The 15,181-nt window shown below is 59.7% G+C and overlaps 1 protein-coding gene across 5 annotated transcripts in view; it reads left to right on the top strand.

Annotated features, from left to right (window-relative positions):
- L3MBTL1 (L3MBTL histone methyl-lysine binding protein 1) overlaps nucleotides 1-15,181 on the top strand; it is a 110,319-nt gene that overhangs the window by 78,732 nt on the left and 16,406 nt on the right. For all 5 annotated transcript variants that reach the window (XR_012798978.1, XR_012798977.1, XR_012798979.1 and 2 more), the window contains exons 9-10: nucleotides 11,633-11,724; nucleotides 12,686-12,837. Coding sequence is in view for 2 of the 5 variants with exons in the window: in XM_075585075.1 (XP_075441190.1) it covers nucleotides 11,633-11,724; nucleotides 12,686-12,837 (244 nt within the window). In the remaining 3 variants the exon portion in view is untranslated. The remainder of the gene's footprint in view (nucleotides 1-11,632; nucleotides 11,725-12,685; nucleotides 12,838-15,181) is intronic.

Genomic DNA, 15,181 nt, shown 5'->3' with positions numbered 1-15,181 from the left:
GCCTCTCACTCTCTGCGCCCGTCTCTGCGCCTCTCACTCTCTGCGCCTCTCACTCTCTGCGCCTCACTCTGCGCCTCTCACTCTCTGCGCCTCTCACTCTGCGCCTCTCACTCTGCGCCTCTCACTCTCTGTGCCTCTCACTCTGTGCCTCTCACTCTCTGCGCCTCTCACTCTGTGCCCCTCACTCTCTGCGCCTCTCACTCTGCGCCTCTCACTCTGCGCCTCTCACTCTCTGCGCCTCTCACTCTGCGCCTCTCACTCTGCGCCTCTCACTCTCTGCGCCTCTCACTCTCTGCGCCTCTCACTCTCTGCGCCCGTCTCTGCGCCTCTCACTCTCTGTGCCTCTCACTCTCTGCGCCTCACTCTGCGCCTCTCTCTCTGTGCCTCTCTCACTCTGCGCCTCTCTCACTCTGTGCCTCTCTCACTCTGCGCCTCTCTCTCTGTGCCCCTCACTCTCTGTGCCTCTCTCACTCTGCGCCTCTCACTCTCTGCGCCTCTCTCACTCTGCGTCTCTCTCTCTGTGCCCCTCACTCTCTGTGCCTCTCACTCTGCGCCTCTCACTCTCTGCGCCTCTCACTCTCTGCTCCCGTCTCTGCGCCTCTCACTCTCTGCGCCTCTCACTCTCTGCGCCTCTCACTCTCTGCGCCTCTCACTCTCTGCGCCTCTCACTCTCTGCACCTCTCTCACTCTGTGCCCCTCACTCTCTGCGCCTCTCACTCTCTGCGCCTCTCACTCTCTGCTCCCCTGTCTCTGCGCCCCTCACTCTCTGCGCCCCTCACTCTCTGCGCCTCTCACTCTCTGCGCCCCTCACTCTCTGTGCCTCTCACTCTGCGCCTCTCACTCTCTGCGCCTCTCACTCTCTGCTCCCCTGTCTCTGCGCCCCTCACTCTCTGCGCCTCTCACTCTCTGCGCCTCTCACTCTCTGCACCTCTCTCACTCTGTGCCCCTCACTCTCTGCGCCTCTCACTCTCTGCGCCTCTCACTCTCTGCTCCCATGTCTCTGCGCCCCTCACTCTCTGCGCCTCTCACTCTCTGCGCCTCTCACTCTCTGCGCCTCTCTCACTCTGTGCCCCTCACTCTCTGCGCCTCTCACTCTCTGCGCCTCTCACTCTGCGCCCCTCACTCTGTGCCTCTCTCTCTGTGCCCCTCACTCTCTGCGCCCCTCACTCTCTGCGCCTCTCACTCTGTGCCTTTCTCTCTCTCTGTGCCTCTCTCTCTCTGCGCCTCTATCTCTGCGCCTCTCTTTCTCTGCGCCTCTCACTCTGCGCCTCTCACTCTGTGCCCCTCACTCTCTGCGCCTCTCTCACTCTGTGCCCCTCACTCTCTGCGCCCCTCACTCTCTGCGCCTCTCACTCTGCGCCTCTCTCTCTGCGCCCCTCACTCTCTGCGCCTCTCACTCTCTGCGCCTCTCACTCTGCGCCCCTCACTCTGTGCCTCTCTCTCTGTGCCCCTCACTCTCTGCGCCCCTCACTCTCTGCGCCTCTCACTCTGTGCCTTTCTCTCTCTCTGTGCCTCTCTCTCTCTGCGCCTCTATCTCTGCGCCTCTCTTTCTCTGCGCCTCTCACTCTGCGCCTCTCACTCTGTGCCCCTCACTCTCTGCGCCTCTCTCACTCTGTGCCCCTCACTCTCTGCGCCCCTCACTCTCTGCGCCTCTCACTCTGCGCCTCTCTCTCTGCGCCCCTCACTCTCTGCGCCCCTCACTCTCTGCGCCCCTCACTCTCTGCGCCTCTCTCTCTCTCTGCGCCTCTCTCTCTCTGCGCCTCTCACTCTCTGCGCCTCTCACTCTCTGCACCTCTCACTCTCTGCGCCTCTCACTCTCTGCGCCTCTCACTCTCTGCGCCTCTCTCTCTGCACCTCTCTCTCTCTGCGCCTCTCACTCTCTGCGCCTCTCACTCTGCGCCTCTCTCTCTCTGCGCCTCTCTCTCTGCGCCTCTCACTCTCTGCGCCTCTCTTTCTCTGCGCCTCTCTTTCTCTGCCCCTCTCTTTCTCTGCGCCTCTCACTCTCTGTCCCTCTCTCTCTCTGCGCCCCTCTCACTGTGCGCCTCTCACTCTGCGCCTCTCACTCTGCGCCTCTCACTCTCTGCGCCTCTCACTCTCTGCGCCTCTCACTCTCTGCGCCCCTCACTCTCTGCGCCTCTCACTCTCTGTGCCTCTCACTCTCTGCGCCTCTCACTCTCTGCGCCTCTCACTCTCTGCGCCCCTCACTCTCTGCCCCTCACACTCTGCCCCTCACTCTCTGTGCCCCTCACTCTCTGCGCCTCTCACTCTCTGCGCCCCTCACTCTCTGCGCCTCTCTCTCTGCGCCTCTCACTCTCTGCGCCTCTCACTCTGCGCCTCTCACTCTCTGCGCCTCTCACTCTCTGCGCCTCTCACTCTCTGCGCCTCTCTCTCTCTGCGCCTCTCTCTCTCTGCGCCTCTCACTCTCTGCGCCTCTCACTCTCTGCGCCCGTCTCTGCGCCTCTCACTCTCTGCGCCTCTCACTCTCTGCGCCTCACTCTGCGCCTCTCACTCTCTGCGCCTCTCACTCTGCGCCTCTCACTCTGCGCCTCTCACTCTCTGTGCCTCTCACTCTCTGTGCCTCTCACTCTCTGTGCCTCTCACTCTGTGCCTCTCACTCTGCGCCTCTCACTCTGTGCCTCTCACTCTCTGCGCCTCTCACTCTGTGCCCCTCACTCTCTGCGCCTCTCACTCTGCGCCTCTCACTCTGCGCCTCTCACTCTCTGCGCCTCTCACTCTCTGCGCCTCTCACTCTCTGCGCCCGTCTCTGCGCCTCTCACTCTCTGTGCCTCTCACTCTCTGCGCCTCACTCTGCGCCTCTCTCTCTGTGCCTCTCTCACTCTGCGCCTCTCTCACTCTGTGCCTCTCTCACTCTGCGCCTCTCTCTCTGTGCCCCTCACTCTCTGTGCCTCTCTCACTCTGCGCCTCTCACTCTCTGCGCCTCTCTCACTCTGCGTCTCTCTCTCTGTGCCCCTCACTCTCTGTGCCTCTCACTCTGCGCCTCTCACTCTCTGCGCCTCTCACTCTCTGCTCCCGTCTCTGCGCCTCTCACTCTCTGCGCCTCTCACTCTCTGCGCCTCTCACTCTCTGCGCCTCTCACTCTCTGCGCCTCTCACTCTCTGCACCTCTCTCACTCTGTGCCCCTCACTCTCTGCGCCTCTCACTCTCTGCGCCTCTCACTCTCTGCTCCCCTGTCTCTGCGCCCCTCACTCTCTGCGCCCCTCACTCTCTGCGCCTCTCACTCTCTGCGCCCCTCACTCTCTGTGCCTCTCACTCTGCGCCTCTCACTCTCTGCGCCTCTCACTCTCTGCTCCCCTGTCTCTGCGCCCCTCACTCTCTGCGCCTCTCACTCTCTGCGCCTCTCACTCTCTGCACCTCTCTCACTCTGTGCCCCTCACTCTCTGCGCCTCTCACTCTCTGCGCCTCTCACTCTCTGCTCCCCTGTCTCTGCGCCCCTCACTCTCTGCGCCTCTCACTCTCTGCGCCTCTCACTCTCTGCGCCTCTCTCACTCTGTGCCCCTCACTCTCTGCGCCTCTCACTCTCTGCGCCTCTCACTCTGCGCCCCTCACTCTGTGCCTCTCTCTCTGTGCCCCTCACTCTCTGCGCCCCTCACTCTCTGCGCCTCTCACTCTGTGCCTTTCTCTCTCTCTGTGCCTCTCTCTCTCTGCGCCTCTATCTCTGCGCCTCTCTTTCTCTGCGCCTCTCACTCTGCGCCTCTCACTCTGTGCCCCTCACTCTCTGCGCCTCTCTCACTCTGTGCCCCTCACTCTCTGCGCCCCTCACTCTCTGCGCCTCTCACTCTGCGCCTCTCTCTCTGCGCCCCTCACTCTCTGCGCCTCTCACTCTCTGCGCCTCTCACTCTGCACCCCTCACTCTGTGCCTCTCTCTCTGTGCCCCTCACTCTCTGCGCCCCTCACTCTCTGCGCCTCTCACTCTGTGCCTTTCTCTCTCTCTGTGCCTCTCTCTCTCTGCGCCTCTATCTCTGCGCCTCTCTTTCTCTGCGCCTCTCACTCTGCGCCTCTCACTCTGTGCCCCTCACTCTCTGCGCCTCTCTCACTCTGTGCCCCTCACTCTCTGCGCCCCTCACTCTCTGCGCCTCTCACTCTGCGCCTCTCTCTCTGCGCCCCTCACTCTCTGCGCCCCTCACTCTCTGCGCCCCTCACTCTCTGCGCCTCTCTCTCTCTCTGCGCCTCTCTCTCTCTGCGCCTCTCACTCTCTGCGCCTCTCACTCTCTGCACCTCTCACTCTCTGCGCCTCTCACTCTCTGCGCCTCTCACTCTCTGCGCCTCTCTCTCTGCACCTCTCTCTCTCTGCGCCTCTCACTCTCTGCGCCTCTCACTCTGCGCCTCTCTCTCTCTGCGCCTCTCTCTCTGCGCCTCTCACTCTCTGCGCCTCTCTTTCTCTGCGCCTCTCTTTCTCTGCCCCTCTCTTTCTCTGCGCCTCTCACTCTCTGTCCCTCTCTCTCTCTGCGCCCCTCTCACTGTGCGCCTCTCACTCTGCGCCTCTCACTCTGCGCCTCTCACTCTCTGCGCCTCTCACTCTCTGCGCCTCTCACTCTCTGCGCCCCTCACTCTCTGCGCCTCTCACTCTCTGTGCCTCTCACTCTCTGCGCCTCTCACTCTCTGCGCCTCTCACTCTCTGCGCCCCTCACTCTCTGCCCCTCACACTCTGCCCCTCACTCTCTGTGCCCCTCACTCTCTGCGCCTCTCACTCTCTGCGCCCCTCACTCTCTGCGCCTCTCTCTCTGCGCCTCTCACTCTCTGCGCCTCTCACTCTGCGCCTCTCACTCTCTGCGCCTCTCACTCTCTGCGCCTCTCACTCTCTGCGCCTCTCACTCTGCGCCTCTCTCTGCGCCTCTCACTCTGCGCCTCTCTCTCTCTGCGCCTCTCACTCTCTGCGCCTCTCACTCTGCGCCTCTCACTCTGCGCCTCTCACTCTCTGCGCCTCTCACTCTCTGCGCCTCTCACTCTGCGCCTCTCTCTGCGCCTCTCACCCTGCGCCTCTCACTCTCTGCGCCTCTCACTCTCTGCGCCTCTCACTCTCTGCGCCTCTCACTCTCTGCGCCTCTCACTCTCTGCGCCTCTCACTCTGTGCCTCTCTCTCTGCGCCTCTCTCTCTGCGCCTCTCACTCTCTGCGCCTCTCACTCTCTGCGCCTCTCACTCTCTGCGCCTCACTCTGCGCCTCTCACTCTCTGCGCCTCTCACTCTGCGCCTCTCACTCTGCGCCTCTCACTCTCTGTGCCTCTCACTCTCTGTGCCTCTCACTCTGCGCCTCTCACTCTGCGCCTCTCACTCTCTGCGCCTCTCACTCTGTGCCCCTCACTCTCTGCGCCTCTCACTCTGCGCCTCTCACTCTGCGCCTCTCACTCTCTGCGCCTCTCACTCTCTGCGCCTCTCACTCTCTGCGCCCGTCTCTGCGCCTCTCACTCTCTGTGCCTCTCACTCTCTGCGCCTCACTCTGCGCCTCTCTCTCTGTGCCTCTCTCACTCTGCGCCTCTCTCACTCTGTGCCTCTCTCACTCTGCGCCTCTCTCTCTGTGCCCCTCACTCTCTGTGCCTCTCTCACTCTGCGCCTCTCACTCTCTGCGCCTCTCTCACTCTGCGTCTCTCTCTCTGTGCCCCTCACTCTCTGTGCCTCTCACTCTGCGCCTCTCACTCTCTGCGCCTCTCACTCTCTGCTCCCATCTCTGCGCCTCTCACTCTCTGCGCCTCTCACTCTCTGCGCCTCTCACTCTCTGCACCTCTCTCACTCTGTGCCCCTCACTCTCTGCGCCTCTCACTCTCTGCGCCTCTCACTCTCTGCTCCCCTGTCTCTGCGCCTCTCACTCTCTGCGCCTCTCACTCTCTGCTCCCCTGTCTCTGCGCCCCTCACTCTCTGCGCCCCTCACTCTCTGCGCCTCTCACTCTCTGCGCCCCTCACTCTCTGTGCCTCTCACTCTGCGCCTCTCACTCTCTGCGCCTCTCACTCTCTGCTCCCCTGTCTCTGCGCCCCTCACTCTCTGCGCCTCTCACTCTCTGCGCCTCTCACTCTCTGCACCTCTCTCACTCTGTGCCCCTCACTCTCTGCGCCTCTCACTCTCTGCGCCTCTCACTCTCTGCTCCCCTGTCTCTGCGCCCCTCACTCTCTGCGCCTCTCACTCTCTGCGCCTCTCACTCTCTGCACCTCTCTCACTCTGTGCCCCTCACTCTCTGTGCCTCTCACTCTCTGCGCCTCTCACTCTCTGCGCCCCTCACTCTGTGCCTCTCTCTCTGTGCCCCTCACTCTCTGCGCCCCTCACTCTCTGCGCCTCTCACTCTGTGCCTTTCTCTCTCTCTGTGCCTCTCTCTCTCTGCGCCTCTCTTTCTCTGCGCCTCTCTTTCTCTGCGCCTCTCACTCTCTGTCCCTCTCTCTCTCTGCGCCCCTCTCACTGTGCGCCTCTCACTCTGCGCCTCTCACTCTGCGCCTCTCACTCTCTGCGCCTCTCACTCTCTGCGCCTCTCACTCTCTGCGCCCCTCACTCTCTGCGCCTCTCACTCTCTGCGCCTCTCACTCTCTGCGCCTCTCACTCTCTGCGCCCCTCACTCTCTGCCCCTCACTCTCTGTGCCCCTCACTCTCTGCGCCTCTCACTCTCTGCGCCTCTCACTCTCTGCGCCCCTCACTCTCTGCGCCTCTCACTCTGCGCCTCTCACTCTCTGCGCCTCTCACTCTCTGCGCCTCTCACTCTCTGCGCCTCTCACTCTGCGCCTCTCTCTGCGCCTCTCACTCTGCGCCTCTCTCTCTCTGCGCCTCTCACTCTCTGCGCCTCTCACTCTGCGCCTCTCACTCTGCGCCTCCCACTCTCTGCGCCTCTCACTCTCTGCGCCTCTCACTCTGCGCCTCTCTCTGCGCCTCTCACCCTGCGCCTCTCACTCTCTGCGCCTCTCACTCTCTGCGCCTCTCACTCTCTGCGCCTCTCACTCTCTGCGCCTCTCACTCTCTGCGCCTCTCACTCTCTGCGCCTCTCACTCTGTGCCTCTCACTCTGCGCCTCTCTCTCTGCGCCTCTCACTCTCTGCGCCTCTCACTCTCTGCGCCTCTCACTCTCTGCGCCTCTCTCTCTCTGCGCCTCTCTCTCTCTGCGCCTCTCTCTCTCTGCGCCTCTCACTCTCTGCGCCTCTCACTCTCTGCGCCTCTCTCTCTCTGCGCCTCTAACTCTCTGCGCCTCTCTGCGCCTCTCTCTCTCTGCGCCTCTCACTCTCTGCGCCTCTCTCACTCTGCGCCTCTCACTCTGCGCCTCTCACTCTGTGCCTCTCACTCTCTGCCCTTCACTCTCTGCGCCTCTCACTCTCTGCGCCTCTCTCTGCGCCTCTCTCTGCGCCTCTCACTCTCTGCGCCTCTCACTCTGCGCCTCTCACTCTGCGCCTCTCACTCTCTGCGCCTCTCACTCTGCGCCTCTCAGTCTCTGAGCCTCTCACTCTGCGCCTCTCACTCTCTGCGCCTCTCACTCTGCGCCTCTCACTCTGCGCCTCTCACTCTGCGCCTCTCACTCTCTGCGCCTCTCACTCTCTGCGCCTCTCACTCTGTGCCTCTCACTCTCTGCGCCTCTCACTCTCTGCGCCTCTCACTCTCTGCGCCTCTCACTCTCTGCGCCTCTCACTCTCTGCGCCTCTCTCTCTGCGCCTCTCTCTCTCTGCGCCTCTCTCTCTCTGCGCCTCTCACTCTCTGCGCCTCTCACTCTCTGCGCCTCTCACTCTCTGCGCCTCTCACTCTCTGCGCCCGTCTCTGCGCCTCTCACTCTCTGCGCCTCTCACTCTCTGCGCCTCACTCTGCGCCTCTCACTCTCTGCGCCTCACTCTGCGCCTCTCTCTCTGTGCCTCTCTCACTCTGCGCCTCTCTCACTCTGCGCCTCTCTCACTCTGTGCCTCTCTCACTCTGCGCCCCTCACTCTCTGTGCCTCTCTCACTCTGCGCCTCTCACTCTCTGCGCCTCTCTCACTCTGCGTCTCTCTCTCTGTGCCCCTCACTCTCTGTGCCTCTCACTCTGCGCCTCTCACTCTCTGCGCCTCTCACTCTCTGCTCCCCTGTCTCTGCGCCCCTCACTCTCTGCGCCTCTCACTCTCTGCGCCTCTCACTCTCTGCACCTCTCTCACTCTGTGCCCCTCACTCTCTGCGCCTCTCACTCTCTGCGCCTCTCACTCTCTGCGCCTCTCACTCTCTGCTCCCCTGTCTCTGCGCCCCTCACTCTCTGCGCCCCTCACTCTCTGCGCCTCTCACTCTCTGCGCCTCTCACTCTCTGCTCCCCTGTCTCTGCGCCCCTCACTCTCTGCGCCTCTCACTCTCTGCGCCTCTCACTCTCTGCACCTCTCTCACTCTGTGCCCCTCACTCTCTGCGCCTCTCACTCTCTGCGCCTCTCACTCTCTGCTCCCCTGTCTCTGCGCCCCTCACTCTCTGCGCCTCTCACTCTCTGCGCCTCTCACTCTCTGCGCCTCTCTCACTCTGTGCCCCTCACTCTCTGCGCCTCTCACTCTCTGCGCCCCTCACTCTCTGCGCCCCTCACTCTCTGCGCCTCTCACTCTGTGCCTCTCTCTCTCTCTGTGCCTCTCTCTCTCTGCGCCTCTCTCTCTGCGCCTCTCTCTCTGCGCCTCTCTCTCTGCGCCTCTCTCTCTGCGCCTCTCTTTCTCTGCGCCTCTCACTCTGCGCCTCTCACTCTGTGCCCCTCACTCACTCTGCGCCTCTCTCACTCTGTGCCCCTCACTCTCTGCGCCCCTCACTCTCTGCGCCTCTCACTCTGCGCCTCTCTCTCTGCGCCCCTCACTCTCTGCGCCCCTCACTCTCTGCGCCCCTCACTCTCTGCGCCTCTCTCTCTCTCTGCGCCTCTCTCTCTCTGCGCCTCTCACTCTCTGCGCCTCTCACTCTCTGCGCCTCTCACTCTCTGCGCCTCTCACTCTCTGCGCCTCTCTCTCTGCGCCTCTCTCTCTCTGCGCCTCTCACTCTCTGCGCCTCTCACTCTGCGCCTCTCACTCTCTGCGCCTCTCTCTCTCTGCGCCTCTCACTCTCTGCGCCTCTCACTCTCTGCGCCTCTCTTTCTCTGCGCCTCTCTTTCTCTGCGCCTCTCACTCTCTGCGCCTCTCTCTCTCTGCGCCTCTCTCTCTGCGCCCCTCTCACTGTGCGCCTCTCACTCTCTGCGCCTCTCACTCTGCGCCTCTCACTCTCTGCGCCTCTCACTCTCTGCGCCTCTCACTCTCTGCGCCTCTCACTCTCTGCGCCTCTCACTCTCTGCGCCTCTCACTCTCTGCGCCTCTCACTCTCTGTGCCCCTCACTCTCTGCCCCTCACTCTCTGTGCCCCTCACTCTCTGCGCCTCTCACTCTCTGTGCCCCTCACTCTCTGCGCCTCTCACTCTCTGCGCCCCTCACTCTCTGCGGCACTCACTCTCTGCGCCTCTCACTCTCTGCGCCTCTCACTCTCTGCGCCTCTCACTCTCTGCGCCTCTCACTCTGCGCCTCTCACTCTGCGCCTCTCACTCTGCGCCCCTCACTCTGTGCCTCTCTCTCTCTGCGCCTCTCTCTGTGCCTCTTTCTCTGCGCCTCTCACTCTGTGCCCCTCACTCTCTGCGCCCCTCACTCTCTGCGCCTCTCACTCTCTGCGCCCCTCACTCTCTGCGCCTCTCTCACTCTCTGCGCCTCTCACTCTGCGCCTCTCACTCTGCGCCCCTCACTCTACGCCTCTCTCTCTCTGCGCCTCTCTCACTCTGCGCCTCTCTCTGTGCCTCTTTCTCTGCGCCTCTCACTCTGTGCCCCTCACTCTCTGCGCCCCTCACTCTCTGCGCCCCTCACTCTCTGCGCCCCTCACTCTCTGCGCCTCTCACTCTCTGCGCCTCTCACTCTCTGCGCCTCTCACTCTCTGCGCCTCTCACTCTCTGTGCCTCTCACTCTCTGTGCTTCTCACTCTCTGTGCCTCTCACTCTCTGTGCCTCTCACTCTCTGTGCCTCTCACTCTCTGCGCCCCTCACTCTGTGCCCCTCACTCTCTGCGCCTCTCTCACTCTGTGCCCCTCACTCTCTGCGCCTCTCTCACTCTGTGCCCCTCACTCTCTGCGCCCCTCACTCTCTGCGCCTCTCTCACTCTGTGCCCCTCACTCTCTGCGCCTCTCTCACTCTGTGCCCCTCACTCTCTGTGTTATCTCACTCTCTGTGCCTCTCACTCTCTGTGCCTCTCTCTCTCTGCGCCTCTCTCACTCTGCGCCTCTCTCTCTCTCTCTGTGCCCCTCACTCTCTGCGCCTCTCTCACTCTGTGCCCCTCACTCTCTGCGCCTCTCACTCTATGCGCCCCTCACTCTCTGTGCCTCTCACTCTCTGTGCCTCTCACTCTCTGCGCCTCTCACTCTCTGCACCACTCTCACTCTGCGCCTCTCTCTCTCTGCGCCCCTCACTCTGCGTCCCTCACTTTGCGCCCCTCACCCTGCGCCCCTCACCCTGCGCCCCTCACCCTGCGCCCCTCACCCTGCGCCCCTCACTCTGCCCCCTTCACCCTTCGCCCCTCACCCTGCGCCCCTCATCCTGCCTTGGCTGAACAGATAACAACGATCAGCCACAGAAGTTTTACCCTTGTCAGCCAGCCTGTGTGATGATGTCAGAATGAGTGTTACATCACAGACACACTGTGACAGCATCACACAGGCTGAGTGGCTTGTCAGGGACAGAAAGGCCGGGAGAGACGCTCTGACATAAGCACAGGCAGATTCAAATGACATTGGAATAGAAAAAAATGGAGTCTCTTAAGTAAGGGTCTATTGAATTCTTTGCAGGTCTAAGTGTTAGGGTAATTTTGGTAAGAAACGGAGGCATTTTCGATCATCCTGCATCTGTATCACAGCACACTGCTCCCAGTTTTCTCTGTCTGCCCTAGCGTGCCATTTCAGGATTGTCAGTAGGAGGACGTAGGGGCAGTTACACGGTGCACATATTAAAATCGGACATATGTGAAGAGGCGTAAATGTCACATTTGCCATTAAACGAAAGAGAAAAAACGTACACACACGATATTTATTTTTCTTGTATTTATAAGAAATCGCTTCTGTCCCTCTCTCCCCCTCCCCTGCCTTCTCTCCCCCTCCCCTGCCTTCTCTCCCCCTCCCCTGCCTTCTCTCTCCTCCTCCCTTCCCCCTCTTCTCTCCAAATTCTCCCTCCCATCCTCTCTTCCCCCTCCCCCCTGCTCTCTCTTCCCCCTCCCCCTCCTCTCTCTTCCCCCTCCCCCCTCCTCCCCCTCCTCTCTCTTCCCCCTCCCCCCTCCTCTCTCTTCCCCCTCCCCCTTCCTCTCTCTTCCCCCTCCCCCCTCCTCTCTCTTCCCCCTCCCCCTTCCTCTCTCTTCCCCCTCCCCCCTCCTCTCTCTTCCCCCTCCCCCTCCTCTCTCTTCCTCCTCCCCCTCCTCTCTCTTCCTCCTCCCCCTCGTCTCTTCCCCCTCCATCCTCTCTTCCCCATCCTCTCTCTTCCCCCTCCTCTCTTCCCCCTCCCCCTCCTCCCCATCCTCTCTCTTCCCCCTCCTCCCCCCTTTTCCCCCTCCTCTCCCATCCCCCTCCCTCCCTATCTTCTCTACCCCTGTACATTTCAGGCACTCCTATATATACACACTCCTATATATACACACACCTATATACCTCCTTTTTGCTGGGTTCACAGGATATAAAGATGAAGATTTCAGTTGGAACAATTACTTGAGACTCACTAAGTCTCTTGTGGCCCCGAAGCATCTGTTTGTTACCCCGAGAATCGTGAGTCCCCGCAATATTTCTCACTAAAACACCTTAACCTCTCCCCGTTCCAAACACCCCCACCTTATCCCTGAACCTCTCTTTCCGTAACGAACACCCACCTCATACCTGAACCTCTCCCCGTTCTGAACACCCCCACCTTATCCCTGAACCTCTCTCCCCGTTCTGAACACCCCCATCCCCTGATCCTCTCTCCCTCTTCCTAATACACCCACCTTATCCCTAAACCTCTCTCCCTTTCCTAACACCCCCACCTTATCCCTGAACCTCTCTTTCCGTAACGAACACCCACCTCATACCTGAACCTCTCCCCGTTCTGAACACCCCCACCTTATCCCTGAACCTCTCTCCCCGTTCTGAACACCCCCATCCCCTGAACCTCTCTCCCTCTTCCTAATACACCCACCTTATCCCTAAACCTCTCTCCCTTTCCTAACACCTCCACCTTATCCCTGAACCTCTCTCCATGTGCCTAACACACCCGCCTTATCCCTTAACCTCTCTCCCGTTCCTAACACACCCGCCTTATCCCTGAACCTCTCTCCATGTGCCTAACACACCCGCCTTATCCCTTAACCTCTCTCCCGTTCCTAACACACCCGCCTTATCCCTGAACCTCTCTCCCGTTCCTAACACACCCGCCTTATCCCTGAACCTCTCTCCCGTTCCTCACACACCCACCTTATCCCTAAATCTCAGTCCCAGTCCTTACAATGCATGCCGGTCCATATAGTCCTTGCAATGCATGCTGGTCCCTGTAGTCCTTGCAATGCATGCTGGTCCCTGTAGTCCTTGCAAGGCATGCTGGTCTCTGTAGTCCTTGCAAGGCATGCTGGTCTCTGTAGTCCTTGCAAGGCATGCTGGTCTATGTAGTCCTTGCAAGCCATGCTGGTCTATGTAGTCCTTGCAAGGCATGCTGGTCTATGTAGTCCTTGCAAGCCATGCTGGTCCCCTCTCCCAGGTTCCGTCTGTGTCCCTTTTCCGGGTCGGGATGAAGCTGGAGGCCGTGGATCGGATGAACCCGTCCCTGATCTGCGTGGCGAGCGTCACCGACGTGGTGGAGAATCGATTCCTCGTGCACTTCGACAACTGGGGGGAGACCTATGACTACTGGTAAGGACGGATTAAACGGTGTCTGGGGAACCGAGCACAGCCCCAACAGGACAGGAACAAACAGGACAGGAGCAAAAAGGACCATGACATGGTAACTCCCATAAAAATATAATTTATTCAGCTCACATAAGCATAAACCGGTAAAAATGGGTCCAAATGCCCCACCTACGCGTTTCACACTCCTGATATCACCATGATAAAGCGCGAGACGCATAGGTGGGGCATTTTGACACATTTTTTACTTGTTTATGCTTATGTGAGCTGAATAAATTATATTTTTATGGGAATTACCCTGTCATGGTCCTTTTTGCTCCTGTTTGCTCCTGTCCTGTTTGTTCCAGTCCTGTTGGGGCTGTGCTCGGTTCCACACAGACACTTTTTGGACACCTTTTTCCAACGGATTCTGCGCGCTATTAGGACTTGCCAGATTCACTGAGAGGGCTTCATCCAAAGGTAACAGGCAGTCGCCTTATGATAGTTACCCCCCATATACATATTTTCTAAATTTGCAGGGGTGAGGGTCATATGTTGTGGGGGGCACTGTCACGGTAGCTTATAACAAGATAAAATGAGCACCAAATATCTGGGTTGAACTGAACGAGGCTTAGATATAATAAAATATAATTTATTCCTTAAAAAAGGTGAACACAGCAATATAGTACAATTAACAGACAATAAGGTAACACTTACTTAGGGTTGGGGGATGGAGAAGTATCAGCTAGCAATTCTTCAGCAATCCGGTGACATTCAAGATGGTATCAGAAGAAGAACTAAAAACTGTAGGGTTGACACAGTTTATATACCTGTGTAACCCTATTCTTAACATTGAATACAGACTATTGGTGAACAATTATCTGTATCCAATCCCTAACGTGGAGACACAGATTAACCCATGCCCCCAGCTAATTAGCCCATGTGTACTGGGACTCTATGGGTAGCCCCATAATTAAATCAGGGGCAATGACCAGTCCACCAAATGAAGTATCTGCATTGTTTGTAGGAGTAGACATAACACTTACAAACCACTCCAGTTTGATGATTCTCTCCCTCAGGTAACATTTACAGTGGCAGAGTCTGCTGATTAGTAGTTGGTCGGTTGATTAGTACTTAGTGTAAACAATCAGGCAGTTAACTTTTGATCACAGTGCTTAGGCTCAATCAGCCGGCTGCCCTTCATGACCTATTAGCATAGCAGATGGTCTGCATTTTCAGAGCAGATCCAAAATACCATACATATACACTTTTAATATCTACACATATTAATAAGTTCCATTCTGGTGGGCTCAGTGGGTCGAAATTTGCCAGTTCTTAATGCCTACAGTGACTCCACACATTGGCCAAATATAAACTCTCTGCGACCTCCAGAACTGGAGATACAGAAATGCACTTTAAAACATTAAAATACAGGATTATAATGAAACATGGGAACAGGGGAACATACATTTTCCTGACATGACAAGGTGTAAGCCACATTCCTGGACCGCAATCCAGTTAACCCCTTGCCTCCCTGGTGAGGTCAGGGGGTGGCCATATGGGGTGCAACCCCTTTAATACCGGGCCCACCCCCTCTCCCTACAGGCACCACTAGGCGTGAATTCTCCCGAGCATCTAATTCCCGGACTGTTTGTGTGGATTACTGTGGGGGCACGGTGGGACCCGGCGACGCGCAACTCGAGGGCGACGCGGGGACAGGGCGACGCGGGGGCACGGTGGGACAGGGCGACGCGGGGGCACGGTGGGACAGGGCGACGCGGGGGCACGGTGGGACCCGGCGACGCGCAACTCGAGGGCGACGCGGGGACAGGGTGACTCGGGCGGCACGGTTGGACCCGGCAATGCGAGAACAGCGTGACTCGGGGACAGGGTGACGCGGGGGCACGGTGGGACCCGGCGATGCGAGAACAGCACGACTCGGGACAGGGCGACTCGGGGGCACGGTGGGACCCGGCGATGCGAGAACAGCACGACTCGGGACAGGGCGACTCGGGGGCACGGTGGGACCCGGCAATGCGCAACTCGAGGGCGACGCGGGGGCACGGTGGGACCCGGCGATGCGCAACTCGAGGGCGACACGGGGACAGAGCGACTCGGGGGCACGGTGGGACCCGGCGATGCGAGAACAGCACGACTCGGGGACAGAGCGACTCGGGGGGCACAGTGGGACCCAGCGATGCGAGAACAGCACGACTCGGGGGGCACGGTGGGACCCGGCGATGCGAGAACAGCACGACTCGGAGACAGGGCGACTCGGGGGGCACGGTGGGACCCGGCGATGCGAGAACAGCACGACTCGGAGACAGGGCGACTCGGGGGGCACGGTGGGACCCGGCGATGCGCAACTTGA

The sequence above is a fragment of the Ascaphus truei genome, unplaced genomic scaffold, assembly GCF_040206685.1.
Source record: "Ascaphus truei isolate aAscTru1 unplaced genomic scaffold, aAscTru1.hap1 HAP1_SCAFFOLD_898, whole genome shotgun sequence".
Lineage (NCBI taxonomy): Eukaryota > Metazoa > Chordata > Amphibia > Anura > Ascaphidae > Ascaphus > Ascaphus truei.
The sequence above is the reverse complement of the archived record's forward strand: the minus strand, read 5'-3'. Positions and strand labels throughout refer to the sequence as shown.